Here is a 14501-nt window from a genome sequence, read left to right as displayed (position 1 = left end):
ATAGACCTGAGTGACTGACAGGTAGAGGCTGCCAAGGTCCAAGCTTGTACTTTTGGACTCCAGCACTAAATTTGGAGCCATGGACAGAGCAGTGATGTCAGGGGGTTTGTGAGAGTGGGTGGACGCCACCAAAACACACGCAGAGGCTTTTCAGAGCAACCTGAAGTGGGATTGATCCTAAATTGAGCTCGCAGCGCTACTTCAGTGAACAGCGGCTATATTTAGATCTGCTCTGCTTTTAAGATGCCCAGAATAAGGCCAGCTTTAATGACTTTTTATTTTTGTAATTGCCAATGACTAAAAGAGCACTTCACGTTTTATTGACTTAGGTTCCATTATGTCCACCTTTGGAGTAGCGTTGACATTTGAATGTGAAATGTTATTGTTGTATGCAGTTCATAAAAACTGGTATTTAAATGCCATTGGAAAATATTCAGAGCAATTTTACCAGCAATTCAGAAGAGTCAGTAATATGATTTGGAAAATGGGGTGTTTTTATATTAAGATCGATGCTTACAAGATCTGTCTTATATTTTCACAGCACAACAAAGTACGGCATCCTCACCTTCCTGCCTCGCTTCCTGTACGAGCAGATTCGGCGAGCCGCCAACGCTTTCTTCCTCTTTATCGCCCTAATGCAGGTACAGTACACAAAGTACAGTAAGGACCCTGTCCCAACTTTACTTCTGAAGACTTACATACATTCACTATTCACTTTGTTGGAAATCCCTACCAAGAAATACAGTACCAGTCAAAATAGTCATTACATTCATTTTTAAGGAGGAATTCCTGAGAAGATTAGATATGAGATAATTCACTGCATACGGAAGGAGAAAATAGTGAAAACACTGGAGTTTCCAAAACTGTAGTTCAAAAAAATATGAAAAAGCTGCAGAGAAAATGGGACTCCAAACAAGTGTGCAAGACCTGGTAGACCCCCAAAACTGTCTCCACCAGATAAACAGAACTTAAAGCTTTCATCTTTGAGAGAGTAGGAGAATATAGAAAAATAACCCTGCACATTTCTTTGAAAAACTGAAAGAAAGTCTCCCAAGTAGAATGGAAGCTGTAATAAAAGCAAAGATTTGACATGCTAAATATGGAAAATTTATATTGTATTTATTTATTGAAGCTTCTGTATAATTTTCTGTTAAATATAGTTTTTCTGGATGCTGTAAAAGTGTATAACTGTCAGCCCCTAAAAAAGTGTACTTAAAGTTAATTGTATTAAATAAATTTAAGTAAAGTTCAAGTGCATTTCCTGAGCATACTTTATGTAATAAGTATACTAATACCAGTGTACTAGTAGTATACTTGTAAGTGTACTATTTCGAAACTTTTTCAGACCAAATTGGCCCACTTTTTAGTTTGTAAAAGTTTACTCTTAAGTGTACTTTAGATGTAAGAGTAGTCAACTTTAAGTACACAACTAGTTTACATTTAATAGTTTACAGTTATTTTGTACTGCAACTATAGTATGAACTACACTTTAAGTGAACTTACAGGTACTAGTTATATACTTCTAGCCCACTTTTTAGTTTATGACAGTATACTTTAAAGTATAGGTGAAAGAGTAGTAAACTTTGAGTACACAACTAGTTTATAGTATTATTTTGTACTGCAGTTATATTGTGAACTAGGGGTTGCACAACAAGTCGACAGGTATGTGATGAAAGTCGAGTCAACAGGGACTAATTACCAATGATGTGATGAATAAAGCCAGAGGAGAAGGAAATGCTTTGCAACAAGCAACTTTAAAAATCCGACTTTAAAAATTTGTGACGAAGCCAGACTCCAGAGGTCAGTGGTGACATGTCCTTTCCAAAAAAGCCCTGGATTGCCTTGCTAGCCTTCAGGGAACCAGAGATACGGACCCTGAAAACACCAGGCTCCTCACCTATTGTCTTTTCCTAGGCGTCCACGTTGTGTTATAGTCATATTCAGGCGATCAGCAACTAGTTGACATCAAGCTTAAAGCGGCATCACTGACTAGTGAAGTTGACAAGTCAGCTAGTCTGTGCAACCCGTACTGTAAACTACTAAAAGTGAACTTATAGATGTATTATTAGTTTACTTATTAAATACTTCTATCCTACTTTTAGTTCATGAAAGTACAGGCCATGAGTATATACAAGTAAATGCATATGCAAGTATAAGTACAGGTTTAAGCCAAACATACTTAAACTTTTCTGTATACTTGCCAGTATAAGCCAAGTTTACTTAAGTATAATTTTGTTTAATATATCTCTGATTAGTACATAAAAGGTAAACTGAAAGCATGCTCACTTATTTTTAGTTTAAATGAAGTATACTAATAACACACTTAAATAAACTTCTTTTTTGTAAGGGCAGGTACCCACTCCCTCGTTCATCAGTGGTCAGCTTCTGGCCAGAGGAGCACTGTTGGCCAGATATTATTTGGGTGATAGATCATTCTGACATGCACACACAGCAATAACAATGCAAGGTAGTGTGTGTGATGATGGTGTGAGAGTGGTCAATCACTTTGCCAAGAGCAGCGCTGTGGTCAGGAACTGACCACTCATGAATGAATGAGGATGGCTAACACAAACTGAGCATCAAAAGATGGTCTACAACCTCTGGTGGAGACACAAGGGAGGGGTTTCTAATAAAGTGACTATATTAAGCAACAAAAGACAAACTATTATAATGTCAAACTACAGGGTAACTGCTACATGCGCCACACAAGATGATGATTAAATAATGCAAAAGGCTTTTATGTGTGACCTGTTGCATAGTCGTGCACCTGTTCAGCATTTGTGGAAAAGCTGATATAATAAAAGGGAGACCTCTTTTCTTGAAACTGAGTGTAAATCCAGAATTAATGTTGCATCTTTACGTCACAAACTTCACAACTGCTCCCTTTCAGCTAAACAGCATGGGAAGCGCTGAAGTCCATTCTGAGATTAGCCCAAAATCTTTCCCAGAAACGGTTCTTTATTCTCTTCTAGTAAAGAGAAATCCACTACAGGATGACTTGTCCTGTATCACTCCCACCTTTCTCATTGATCACAGATGAAAGAGCCTGTTCTAATGTTCTACTGCGCTTGCCAAGTGGCCTCTAAGACCCGCGGTGCATTAACCAGAATGGACCCCAGCTAGATGAAAGCTGTATTTCGATAAGGTCTTTTGATCTGACCCTTTTGCTTTATTTATTTGCTTGGGGTTAGAATGTAAGAGTGGCTTCTTAAGAGCATTTAAATAAAGAGGAATGCAGAAATTTCAGTCTAGGTCTCTGTGTTCACCTGCAGCAAATCCCGGACGTCTCTCCGACGGGTCGCTACACCACCCTGGTGCCACTCATCTTCATCCTGACTGTGGCTGGAATCAAGGAGATAATTGAGGACTATGTGAGTAAGAGCACTCTCTGGTGGCTGGGGTACTGCTGAAACGGCTTGTTGACTGGACCTTTTGTGAGGCGGAAGTGGAAAAATGTGGAGAAATTTAGGCCTTAAAGCATGAATTGTGCCCTTAGTTGGAATTTATCTGAGCTTTGGGAAAAATGCGTGTAGATAACCTGTCTAACTCCTAGCTAGGACCAGTGCCGTAGCGTGTAGATCACTTTTTTGGAATGTAGAACGGCTCTGGTAGTGTAGTCAGAAAACTTTTAATGAGAAAAATTGCCACTCAGTAATGTCTTCTGGGTTTGTCTGAGGCTAGAGGGTGTGAGTGGGACAAAATGAGTTGGTCCTATGGAGCTTCGGTGCAGAATTGTAGTTTGTAAGAGCTTAATCATTTTTATACAGACAAATGCACTAAATTACTCAACATAAAAAAAAGTTCAACACTACTGATATAAAGTGAGCATTACAGGACTTTCTAACAGTGTCTTATGTGCATTTATGACGCTGGTGAGCAGGAACCGCTTTATGTGGCCAACCAGCTGATCAGCTTGCCAACCAATCAGCATTGAGTAGCAGTAATGCTAGCATCCTACTGCCCAAAACCAGCTTGCTGTAGAAAAACAGAAATATACTGTTTTTTTTCCAATGGAATGCATCCTTCTACTTTCCGAAATTAAAGGAAGTTCTAGCATAAAAGGCTATAAACATGTTTGATTTTTGTTTTTAGCTATTTAGCTCCATTCAGCCTCATTCGCTGAGGACTCGCTTATGGGCGCCCTCTTGTGTTTGGCAGTCATTTTTTGAAATATGCTAATGGGAGAAATAGGAAGTGGTCAGGCTTCCATGAAACTGGCTCTGGTGTTAAATGAAGACTTATTCATGTACAGAGTGCTTAAGCATCTGATAAAGCTTGAAAGTGATTTGTATGATCGCTGCAAACAGCGTGTTGTGCTGCAGTTAGCATCCTCTGTCGTTAGCATGCTGGATGTTTGCTAATGTTGGGGAAATTAGCTTGCAAGTAGGCTTGATAATAGAGGCATGCACTGATTTTTTAACATTAGTACACGAACATTCCAAAGACAAACATTGCTGTTACACTACATTGTGTTATTGTTTCAAAGCACCACTCTGCTGTAGCACCCTTGTTGCTTTTTTTGCTCGTAATCTCCACAAATTAGCAACTAACATTTATTTCTGAAGCACCCTCAGTGGTCGTGTTCCTGCAGTTCACTTTCAGCAAAGAGGAAATGGATTAAAGCGATAGAAACAAATTTGCGCAGTTTTCAGTCTGATTTAGGCGCAATGTGATTTAGTGTGATTTAGGCACATAGTTTGCTAATTGGTGGACTACAAGCTTCTATTACTTGTTAGCTGCATTAACCAGTAGCACCAGTTAAAAACTTTAAAAATATGCACATTTTGGACACCAAAAATATCATAATTAATTTTGTTTTATTTTATTACTGTTTTTGTTTTGGGTTTTTGCCTTTATTTTTAAACTCACTGCTTCACTGTAAATAACCTTGAGCTGCTACATGCATTAAAAGCATTCTATAAATAAAGATATTATTATAAGTGTGGAAATTATGTAGGCCAAACTTTAGCTTTAAAGGTTTATTCCACCAGTTTTTCTATATTTCTTCAAAATTTCATGGTTCATTGTAATGAAACGTAAAGACTCAGACTTCTTTACAGTGGTGGTGATGGGATCCAGGGATCCTGATGACTACAGCACAAGTATAGCCATTTTATTTACTGTCCAAAACAACCAGTGAACCTACATGTGTTTTATATGTAACATTGATAATGATAAATTAGTGATAAATCTAAAAGAAGAGTTTTCTTTGGGTGCTATTTTGCAGCAACCTGCATGTACCTCTCTGCCATAAGTGCTAATAAAAATTATGTTTTAAGCCAAAATCTTATGAGAACTATTCTAAAACAATGTTTCATGCATCAGACACTGTATTGGTAAACATTCATGTGATAACTTTCTGTGAGGGAGCTTTTAGAGGCATTAAACTTCTCAGACCTCTGGTTCCTATCACCACCACTGTGAACAATTCTGACTCAAGGCTCTCTAGAACTGAGCATTTCACACCAAAGCACTCAGAATGACTTTGTTTACATGTAAACAATTACATTCTGCAGAACTTTTGAGAACTTGCTGGAAGGCTGTGTCTGTTTTAAATTGCTAACTGACTGACATTTTTTCCCACAGAAAAGGCACAAAGCAGACAACACAGTGAATAAGAAGAAGACGACAGGTTGAGTACTGCATGTTTGTACGTGTTTCAGAGATTATCCCAAGGGAATATCATGTTATCTTACTCTCATGGTGCTTTTTTTCCTCAGTCTTGCGTAATGGAGCATGGCAGACTATAATCTGGAAACAGGTACCTGCATGTCTCCATTTTTCCCTTTCCTCTCTTCTCCCCTTTCCTCCCCTCTTCTCTTTTTCCCCCTTTCCACTACTGTTTGTCAGTTTCTTCTGTTTCAGTGACTACAGTTGCTGTGTGGGTCAGTTACCAATGCTTTCATTACTGCCCTCATGTGTACTTTATCCTTTTGTTCCGTCTGCTCATGTTCTCCACTCTCTCTCTCTCCCTCTCTCTCTCTTTCTCCCTCTCTCTCTCTCTCTCTGTTCTTCCCCCGTCTCGTTTGTCTCCCCTCCTTTCTTTTCTCCCGGATCTCTCGCTCATTCTCATTCTGGATCTCCCCCCCTCTCATGCTGTCGCAATGCTGCACCTGCCCACTAGGTGGCAGTGGGAGACATAGTGAAGGTGACCAATGGGCAGCATCTTCCCGCTGACATGGTCATAGTGTCCTCCAGGTCAGCAACACTGTGTGTGTGTGGTTGTTTGTGTTGGTTGGTATGAGCATGTGTGCATGTGTGTGTGTGTTTGTAAATAAATCTTTGTGTTATTATTGTTTATTTTGCTGTATTAATATTGGACACATTAAGGCCCAATCCCATTTCTTATTTTTACCTCTAGCCCTTGTTTTCGAGTGTCGCTTTGCCCCTTGGAACTGAGTCACAAGGGGTAGTGGTTGAAATTTTCCCCTCCAAAATGGCAAAACCCTCAAATAAAGAAGAGCATTACTTCATTAACAGGCTACTAGCGCTGCTCTGTAGGCGACCCTGCCAGTCTGCAGTGACAGCAGAGGAGGGTAAAGTTCAGTAACCTTGCTGCTGGACTTTAAATGCCTTCGAGGGGTTGGGGGGGCAACAATTATTTATTATCACTCACCCCTAATTCTTCAGCTTCTTGCTCAAATTTCCCTGTTCCACCTTAAATGGAGCAGCAGTTCTGACGCCTGAGGCACCAGAATGTAACTGCTGCACCATTTAAGGTGGAACGGGAAATTAAGCCAGCTAGCAACAGAGAAAATGGGAATGTGGAAATGGGATTGGGCCTAAGATTTGCATATTTGTAAACTCAGTTTGCATACTTGCATATTTGTAGTAGTGTGGCTCTAAGAATGCGTCTCTGTCATGATGAAATGAAAATGTTTTGATATTGTGTTATGATTGCTGGAGGAGTGTGTTAAGTTAAAGGGACACTCTGGCCTAAATGAAAAATAAGACCATCGATACTTTTATGAACTCACTCACATTCTGCAGTGGGGCCGCAATAGTCCAGCTGGTGAGATCTTCTGCTTTAACAACTAGGAAAACCACCTTCCTATGATGCATCCTGAAGGTGGGAGGAACTTTTGAAAGACTACAAGCACTTTGTGCTGGGAGCTAAACAGCTCAGCTACACTACAAATCTATGTTTATTAGCCTGTACATCAGTTTATTTATCACCGTGGGGTACATTCTCATTGGTTGTATTATGTGTTTACGCAATGCATGCTGGGTATTGTAGTCATAGAACACTGATAGACGAAAAAGGATATGGAATCATGAATATTGTGAAACTGATGAGGCTGAGGGTTACAATGGTGCACTACTGAATAATACATAATACAACATTTTAACCCTTTAACCTTTTAATCACTGTTCTAATTAAACAGAGTAACTCTCGCAGATTTAAATGAGCGAGACGCTTGGTTCCATAGAGGTAAATGCTAGTTTTAGGCTAGAATGTCCCTTTAGTGCTGAATGTTGTGTTGAAACAGTGTATTAAAAGGAAAACACCTGTGTTTACAGTCTAATCTCTATTGCAGTTGCATGTAGCCTACTTTCAATTATCTACATCAACATGATGAAAAGGCTGCTCACAAACATAAATGTTTATGCCCAGAATTCAGCAGTTCCCAGTGACTTCTATTTTATGTGTTTTTGTGTCAGCAGGTTCTCTGTTGTTTTTTAATTATGTTTTATGGAACACAATGTTAGAAAACAACAGAAAACCTGATTTTTTACAGTAATCAACTGGACAAATAGAGATTAGATTGAAAATGCTGGAATATTCCTTTAAAGCTGTGTTGATGTGTTGGGGTGTGGTGTTAGCATTACATGAATGTTGAGAAAACTCTGCTGTTTCTCTCACAATGATTTTCTCATGGGAATGTTTGGCTTGTTGTTTTTTTTGGTACAGTGAGCCTCAGGCCATGTGCTACACCGAAACATCCAACCTGGATGGAGAAACCAACCTCAAGATCCGACAAGTCAGTTACACCTCATTTATGCTTGTGTGTGCGTGTGTATATTTTCTGCTGAGTTATAAGCTCCACACACACTACTGTGCCTTTACCATGTGTCACTGCTGTGCTGGTTCCACCTCCTAAATAATATCCGGTCAGTGGTGGTGTTAATGGTCAGAGTAAATAATTTTAGCCAAACAGCCACCGCGACCCTAGCTGGACTAAGCAGTTAACGACGACGATGATGATGATGATAAAACAGCCAGTGAGTGTAGGATAAACGATAAAAGCCTAATAACTGCCAACTCAGGGTATATGCAGCATATTTTGTAAAAGTCAAAGGTCAAACAAAGATGCTGATGATGTACTCAAACAATGAACTGACCACCCCAGAGAGACCTCATTATCACTGAATGTGTTTGGGATTACTTGGATTGTGGGAAGGACAAAAAGCAACCAACTGAACTTTGGAGGTGTGGCGGAAGATCCCAAGAACAAACTGAAAGCAAGTGTCCTGAAAATAAACAATAAAAAGCTGTAAGAAAGGCAATGTGTGGACACACTAAATGCTGAAAAACATTTAAATTGTATTAAGTTGAGGCTTCTGTGTATTTTTTTTGTTAAATATGTGTTTTCTGCTTTTTTATCCTGTTTCTGAAAAAGAAAGAACTTGCAGGTGTGTTTTAGATGAGAGTTACAGTGTGTGTGTGTGTGTGTGTGTGTGTGTGTGTGTGTGTGTTCGTGTGTTGTAGGGTCTCTCTCTAACGGCCGCTGTTCAGTCTGTGGAGGAGCTGATGGCTCTTTCTGGCCGGCTGGAGTGCGAAGGGCCAAACAGACACCTGTACGACTTCACTGGCACATTACGCCTGGACAACCACAAGTATGTGCATCTAAATGCTTCAGCTTCTGTTTCATGTCTTCTGCACTTTTTTATATATATGCACTAAGTGTGGGTCAGTATGTGTGGACCACACCTCTGCTCTCCATTACAGTCTGGATTTTGATTCCCCACCTGGACAAACACACCAGCCCTGTACCAATAAATGTCCTTGGGCAGGACTCCTAACGCTATGTTTGCTTACTTCTGTAACATGATGAAATTATAAGCTGCTCAATAAGAGCAAATGCCCTAAAGTAATATTAATTATATGTGTAATGTTGCACAAATGGTTAACATTCAGTTTTATTCTTTGCAGTCCAGTTCCTCTTGGTCCAGACCAGGTTTTACTCCGCGGTGCCCAGATTCGAAACACGCAGTGGGTTGTGGGTATCGTAGTCTACACTGGTCATGACTCCAAACTCATGCAGGTGAGTGAAATTTAATATAGAATAGTGAGAAATATTTTCTCACAAGCTCATTTGGGCAAAGTGTTCCAACAATCACCATTACCATTAATCACTAGTCAAGTTTAGGAATTTATAGATACTTGCCAGAGAATGTGTAGTGAGGAGAGTTGTCACTCAGTAACTTCCTGCTGGTCAGACGCTTTGGGCACTGAATGAAGACAAAATGAATGAGCTCCTGTGGAACTTTTGTGTAAAATCATAGAATGTAAATGCTCAGTAAATTTTACATAGAAAAATGCAGTAAGCATACAGTGAACAGCATGCAGTATTTCAACAGAGCGTTTACATTTTTGAGTGCTTTCGAGCTCAAGTTATAGGATTTTTTAACAGTGCTCCATGTACATTCATGATGTCAGTGAGCGTGAACCAGTTCACTCTGGTCAAACAATGGTTGTAGTTAACTTAACGCAGCCCTGGAAAACTTAACACAATGCTGGCTGGACCTAAAACAGTGCAAACAGTTATGTTTTTATTCTAAGGATTTATTTCTCCCAAAGGGGTTGCCATTTATCTGATTTCCTCTTTCTGGCAGCTCATTTTTTTACGTGCTGCCACAATATACTATAGTTTTTATTTCCAGCAGAAATGCAGTAAAAACAGTTTAGTTCAGGAGTTTGTTATTTAAAAAAAAGCTCTTGTAGGTCATAAATTATAAATACTTTATTCTCAGGTACATGGTTCAATAAAAGAGAAAGGAATAATAAAAAAACACTAAAAGTTTGGCTCTAGCAGGTATTCTACATGTGACGTTTTCCCCTGTACACCTTAACTTGTTGCCCTAGATGTTTTTAATACATTACTTACATTTAATTTGATTTGTGTCAAAAATGTAATGTAAACTTTCACACACTTTGATTTCGTCTGCAACAAAAAAAGGCAAATGCCACAAGATCAGCCATTGTTGAAAGCTCATGCTAGGGGAAGTAGAATGTGTCCGAGTTGACAGTCAATGACACAGTCAGCTCACCGACCAATTAGCACTTAATAACAGTAATGCCAACCAATCAGCACTCAGTAGCAGTAATGCTAGCGTCCTGCTGCACAAAACCTGTTTGCTGTAGAAAAACGGAAAGATACTGGTAAGTTTGTAATAAATCCTCCCACTTTACAAAATCACAAATGGTTAGAAATGTGTATAATTTTTTACTTTTAGCGCTCAGCTCCATTCACCCCCATTCATTAAGGACTTGCTCAGGCTGCACTCTAGTGTTTTGCTGTCATATTTTTGATATAGCAGGAGGAATAAGACATGACCAGGCTCCCCTTAAACAGCTCTATACTTACCAATTTACATATGCAAGCTCTATCTACAAATGTGTTATTTTGTTTGTTTTTTTGATGATATTTACTTTGCATGTGTGAAAGATAACAGTTTTAAAACAGATCAAATATATATATTTTTATACATTTCATTATGTAATCAACCTAATGGGAGCATTGTCATTGTCGTTTCCAATCTTCCAAGTTTTGATTAGCTACAACAACATAGTCCAGCTTGGTACAGTAGTATTTAAAGGGCCAATATTTTGGAAAACTGAATTTTCTGAAATAAAAGAGTGTATAAACATTGAGTTTCACAACCCACTGTTCACTTCATGCACATCATACAGTCCACAAATGGAAACTAAACTGCAAAAACAACTCGTTATGAATTGAATCACTGTTTTTGTGATGTCATGAAAACAGATTTACATGTATCTGCCTATTCAGCCTACAGCAGTTTTGCTCCACCCGTTTAGACTGAAGATACAAGGAGTGTGTCAGCTCAGACTACTTTTTTGAATGAGGCACAATACAAGGCAGCCAATCAGAACAGAGATTATTTACATACATCCATCTTAAAGGCGCAGTAACAAGAACAGCCAGAATGAGATGTTTGCCGAATTTCTATAAAGCTCCGCCCACGGGGGGCATTTGTGGGTGGAGCTGTGGAGCCTGGACAGGTCGGTTGTTTTACCGGTTTTGACTAGCAGTAACATTACTGATTCTGTCCTGTAGAACTCCACTAAAGCCCCTCTGAAGCGCTCGAATGTGGAGCGGGTGACTAACATGCAGATCCTGGTGCTGTTCGGGATCCTTCTGGTGATGGCTCTGGTGAGCTCCATCGGGGCAGCTATCTGGAACAACCAGCACACTGACGAAGCCTGCTGGTACCTCTCCCGCGCAGGTATGCACACCTCTCCACACTGGACATACATACAGGAGAGCTCTAACTGTACCCCTGAGGTGTTAAGGATACTCATATTAACATTCACTGCCTTGTACTGCATCCAAAAATATAAAAGTATACAATTTGATTGTACTTACATATATGTTTTTTATGATTCCACCAAGGTGCTACAGTCTTGATTCGGGAAATGGATTTTGACCAAAAAAAAGAATAATATTGTGCCGAAAACCCACAATTCATATCGTATCATGATGTTATACCTGTATTGTACACCTGTAACATGTCACGTGTCTTTTGCTACTAGGTGACATCTCCCTTAATTTCTGGTACAATCTGCTGACCTTCATCATTCTGTACAACAACCTGATCCCCATCAGCCTGCTGGTCACACTGGAGGTTGTCAAATTCACACAGGCGCTGTTCATCAACTGGGTGGGTGTTTAAGACAATGGCAATGTGTTAAATTCAAATTTACACAGTTTTCCCTTCTCATCCCAAAATGTAGAGGATCAGCCGAAACATGTTTGGTGTCTGAAGTTTGCTTTTTAAGTTTTGCTCTGCAGCCACAAGAATAATGTATCCAACAAGTATTGGAAGCAGTTAGCATTGCACACATAACTGCATACCTAAATCATCACAGACTTGCTTCAAACCATAGAGCTGTTAAAGGAGAGGTCCGTCAGCTTTTTTGAAATTTCTTTTATCAAGACAAGGCAGGTTTAATTATATCGTACATTTCATATGCAAAGGCAAATCAGTGTGCTTTACATAAATAAAAGCAAAAGGAAATGAAAAAGAAAAATATAAACTTCAAAGTAAAAAATAAAGATATGATAAATAAATATAGACTTAAAAAATAATAAAGTGCTTAAAAGTGTAAAACAGTAAAAATGAAATGCTAAAAAGATACAAAGTGCAGTAACTTTAATAAAACAGATAATTAAAAGGAAGTACAAAGTATATAAAAGCAAAATTATTATTTTTTTTTAATTAAAATTTGCTTATTAAAGGTAAAGTGCAGTAAAAATAAAGTGCAAGTGGTTTAATATGAAATTCATTGTAGAGAAATTGTTCACAGTGGTGGTGAAGGGAACCAGACGTCTGAAGCGTTCAATGCCTTTTAAAGCTGTTTTGCAGAAAGTTATTTTATGAAATGGTTACAAATATATGATGTGTGATAGATTGTTATATGTTAGTTTTATGACAAAATTTTGGCCTAAAACACATACAAGGCAGAGGTTTACATGTAAGGCATTGTTAGGAAAAATATTTCTCAAGCATATTTTATCAGATCTACCACTATTTTACCATCATCATCATTAAATATAAAAACTCAGAAGACGTGTAGGTTCACTGGTCATTTTGGATAGTAAATAAAATGGATGTATTTTCATTGTCGATGTAGTGACCCCGGTCCCTATCCTAATCTGTAAGTTTCTCTACAATGAATAATTTCACGTCAAACCGCTTTGAATGGCTTTCTTTACACCGCAATGAATGAATTATGCATAGATTTTGAAAAACACATGGAATTCCTTGTCAAGTAGTCTGTAATAGACTTGCTTATATGGTTTCTGACACTGTATGACATACTGTTATTTATACAAAAAATATGTTGCATAGCTGAAAAACTCTGTTCCCAGCTGTACTTTTATCCAACACATCTACATGTCCTGGCTGACTGACTACATTTGTGGTATGGATTGTGTGTTTTTTTAATAGAAATTATTCATGTAAGTAAGGCTGTTAATAATCGCTGTGTGCTCCCAGGATGTGGAGATGTATTATTCTGAGACTGACACGCCTGCCATGGCTCGGACATCCAATCTGAATGAAGAACTCGGCCAGGTGAGAGGAAGCCCCCCTTCAGGCTCTAAACCAATCACAGAGCACTTCTTATCAATTTCTTATTCCAAAACTCTTTCATTTGTTTGTTATTTGATGCATCTTTCCCCTCTCTGTCTCTCTCTCTCTCTCTCTCTCAGGTGAAATATCTATTTTCCGATAAGACGGGCACTCTGACCTGCAATGTCATGCACTTTAAAAAATGCACCATAGCTGGAATTACATATGGGTAGGTTTAGCGTTTAATGGCTTGACATTTGTCTTCCTGTTTCAGTTAGGATATTTGTGTTGTTGTAGATTTCCCAGCTAATAGTGTATTGATCAGTTGTTGCGTGTTTATATTTGTGCGTGTGTGCATTGATCTATAAGTCTTTCTGCAGGCACTTCCCTGATCTAGACTGCGATCGATCCATGGAGGATTTCAGGTGAGGAGCCGTCCTGTCTACAGTAATTCAGCTAATACATAAAGCTATTTTTTTGGGCTTTTCTCAGGGCATAATGTTTCACTGCGGTGTGATCTCTCTCTCTCTCTCTCTCTCTCTCTCTCTCTCTCTCTCTCTTTTTCACTTCCCAGTAACCTCCCTTCTAGCAGCCACAACTCTACAGAGTTTGATGATCCCGCTCTCATTCAAAACATTGAAAAAAATCATGTAAGTGCTGTTTCGCATCACTGCTGTCATCAGAAAACCTTGTATCTCTGAAGTAGTAAAACAGAAAGAAAACAGCATTTTTAACTTAACATCTGTTAAATGCATAATTTTGGTTGCTCCTGGTCAAATTACATGCTTTGTTGCTTTTCTATGTGGAAGTACACATGTACCAAGTGTGTATAAATTTGACCATCACTCCTGTATGAGCTTGTTGGACATCCTATTCCAAAACCATGGGCCTTATATGGAGTCGCCCTCCTTTTGCGGCTAACAGCCTTCACTCTTCTTGAAAGGCCGTCCACAAGATTTTGGAGTGTGTCTGTAGGAATTTGTTCCCTTTTCTGTCAAAAGAGCATTTGTGAGGTCAGGCACTGATGTTAAAGTTGTTCACTGGGGTTGTACCGAATCATGGCTGAGCTGTTGTTGCTCCTTTTCACAATAACAGCACTCACAGTTGTCTTGGGCGGATCTAGCAGGGTAGAAATTTCACAAACTGACTTGTGACAAGGATGCATCCTCTGACAGTGCCAT

The 14501-nt window shown here is 39.0% G+C and overlaps 1 protein-coding gene across 3 annotated transcripts in view; it reads left to right on the top strand.

Moving 5' to 3' along the window:
- Positions 1 to 14501, top strand: part of atp8a2 (ATPase phospholipid transporting 8A2) — a 104492-nt gene that overhangs the window by 32452 nt on the left and 57539 nt on the right. For 2 of the 3 annotated variants that reach the window (XM_036558187.1, XM_036558189.1), the window contains exons 3-16: positions 542 to 641; positions 3273 to 3371; positions 5587 to 5632; positions 5721 to 5761; positions 6125 to 6198; positions 7913 to 7982; positions 8711 to 8838; positions 9155 to 9266; positions 11304 to 11472; positions 11780 to 11907; positions 13246 to 13323; positions 13461 to 13549; positions 13701 to 13745; positions 13895 to 13970. In XM_036558187.1, coding sequence (XP_036414080.1) covers positions 542 to 641; positions 3273 to 3371; positions 5587 to 5632; positions 5721 to 5761; positions 6125 to 6198; positions 7913 to 7982; positions 8711 to 8838; positions 9155 to 9266; positions 11304 to 11472; positions 11780 to 11907; positions 13246 to 13323; positions 13461 to 13549; positions 13701 to 13745; positions 13895 to 13970 — 1255 coding nt within the window. Of the gene's footprint in view, positions 1 to 541; positions 642 to 3272; positions 3372 to 5586; positions 5633 to 5720; positions 5762 to 6124; positions 6199 to 7912; positions 7983 to 8710; positions 8839 to 9154; positions 9267 to 11303; positions 11473 to 11779; positions 11908 to 13245; positions 13324 to 13460; positions 13550 to 13700; positions 13746 to 13894; positions 13971 to 14501 lie in introns of those variants that run through there. The other variant, XM_036558190.1, reaches the window with a different exon arrangement.

Source organism: Colossoma macropomum, unplaced genomic scaffold (assembly GCF_904425465.1).
Source record: "Colossoma macropomum unplaced genomic scaffold, Colossoma_macropomum, whole genome shotgun sequence".
Taxonomy (NCBI): Eukaryota; Metazoa; Chordata; class Actinopteri; order Characiformes; family Serrasalmidae; genus Colossoma; species Colossoma macropomum.
This window is presented reverse-complemented; position numbering and strand designations above follow the sequence as displayed.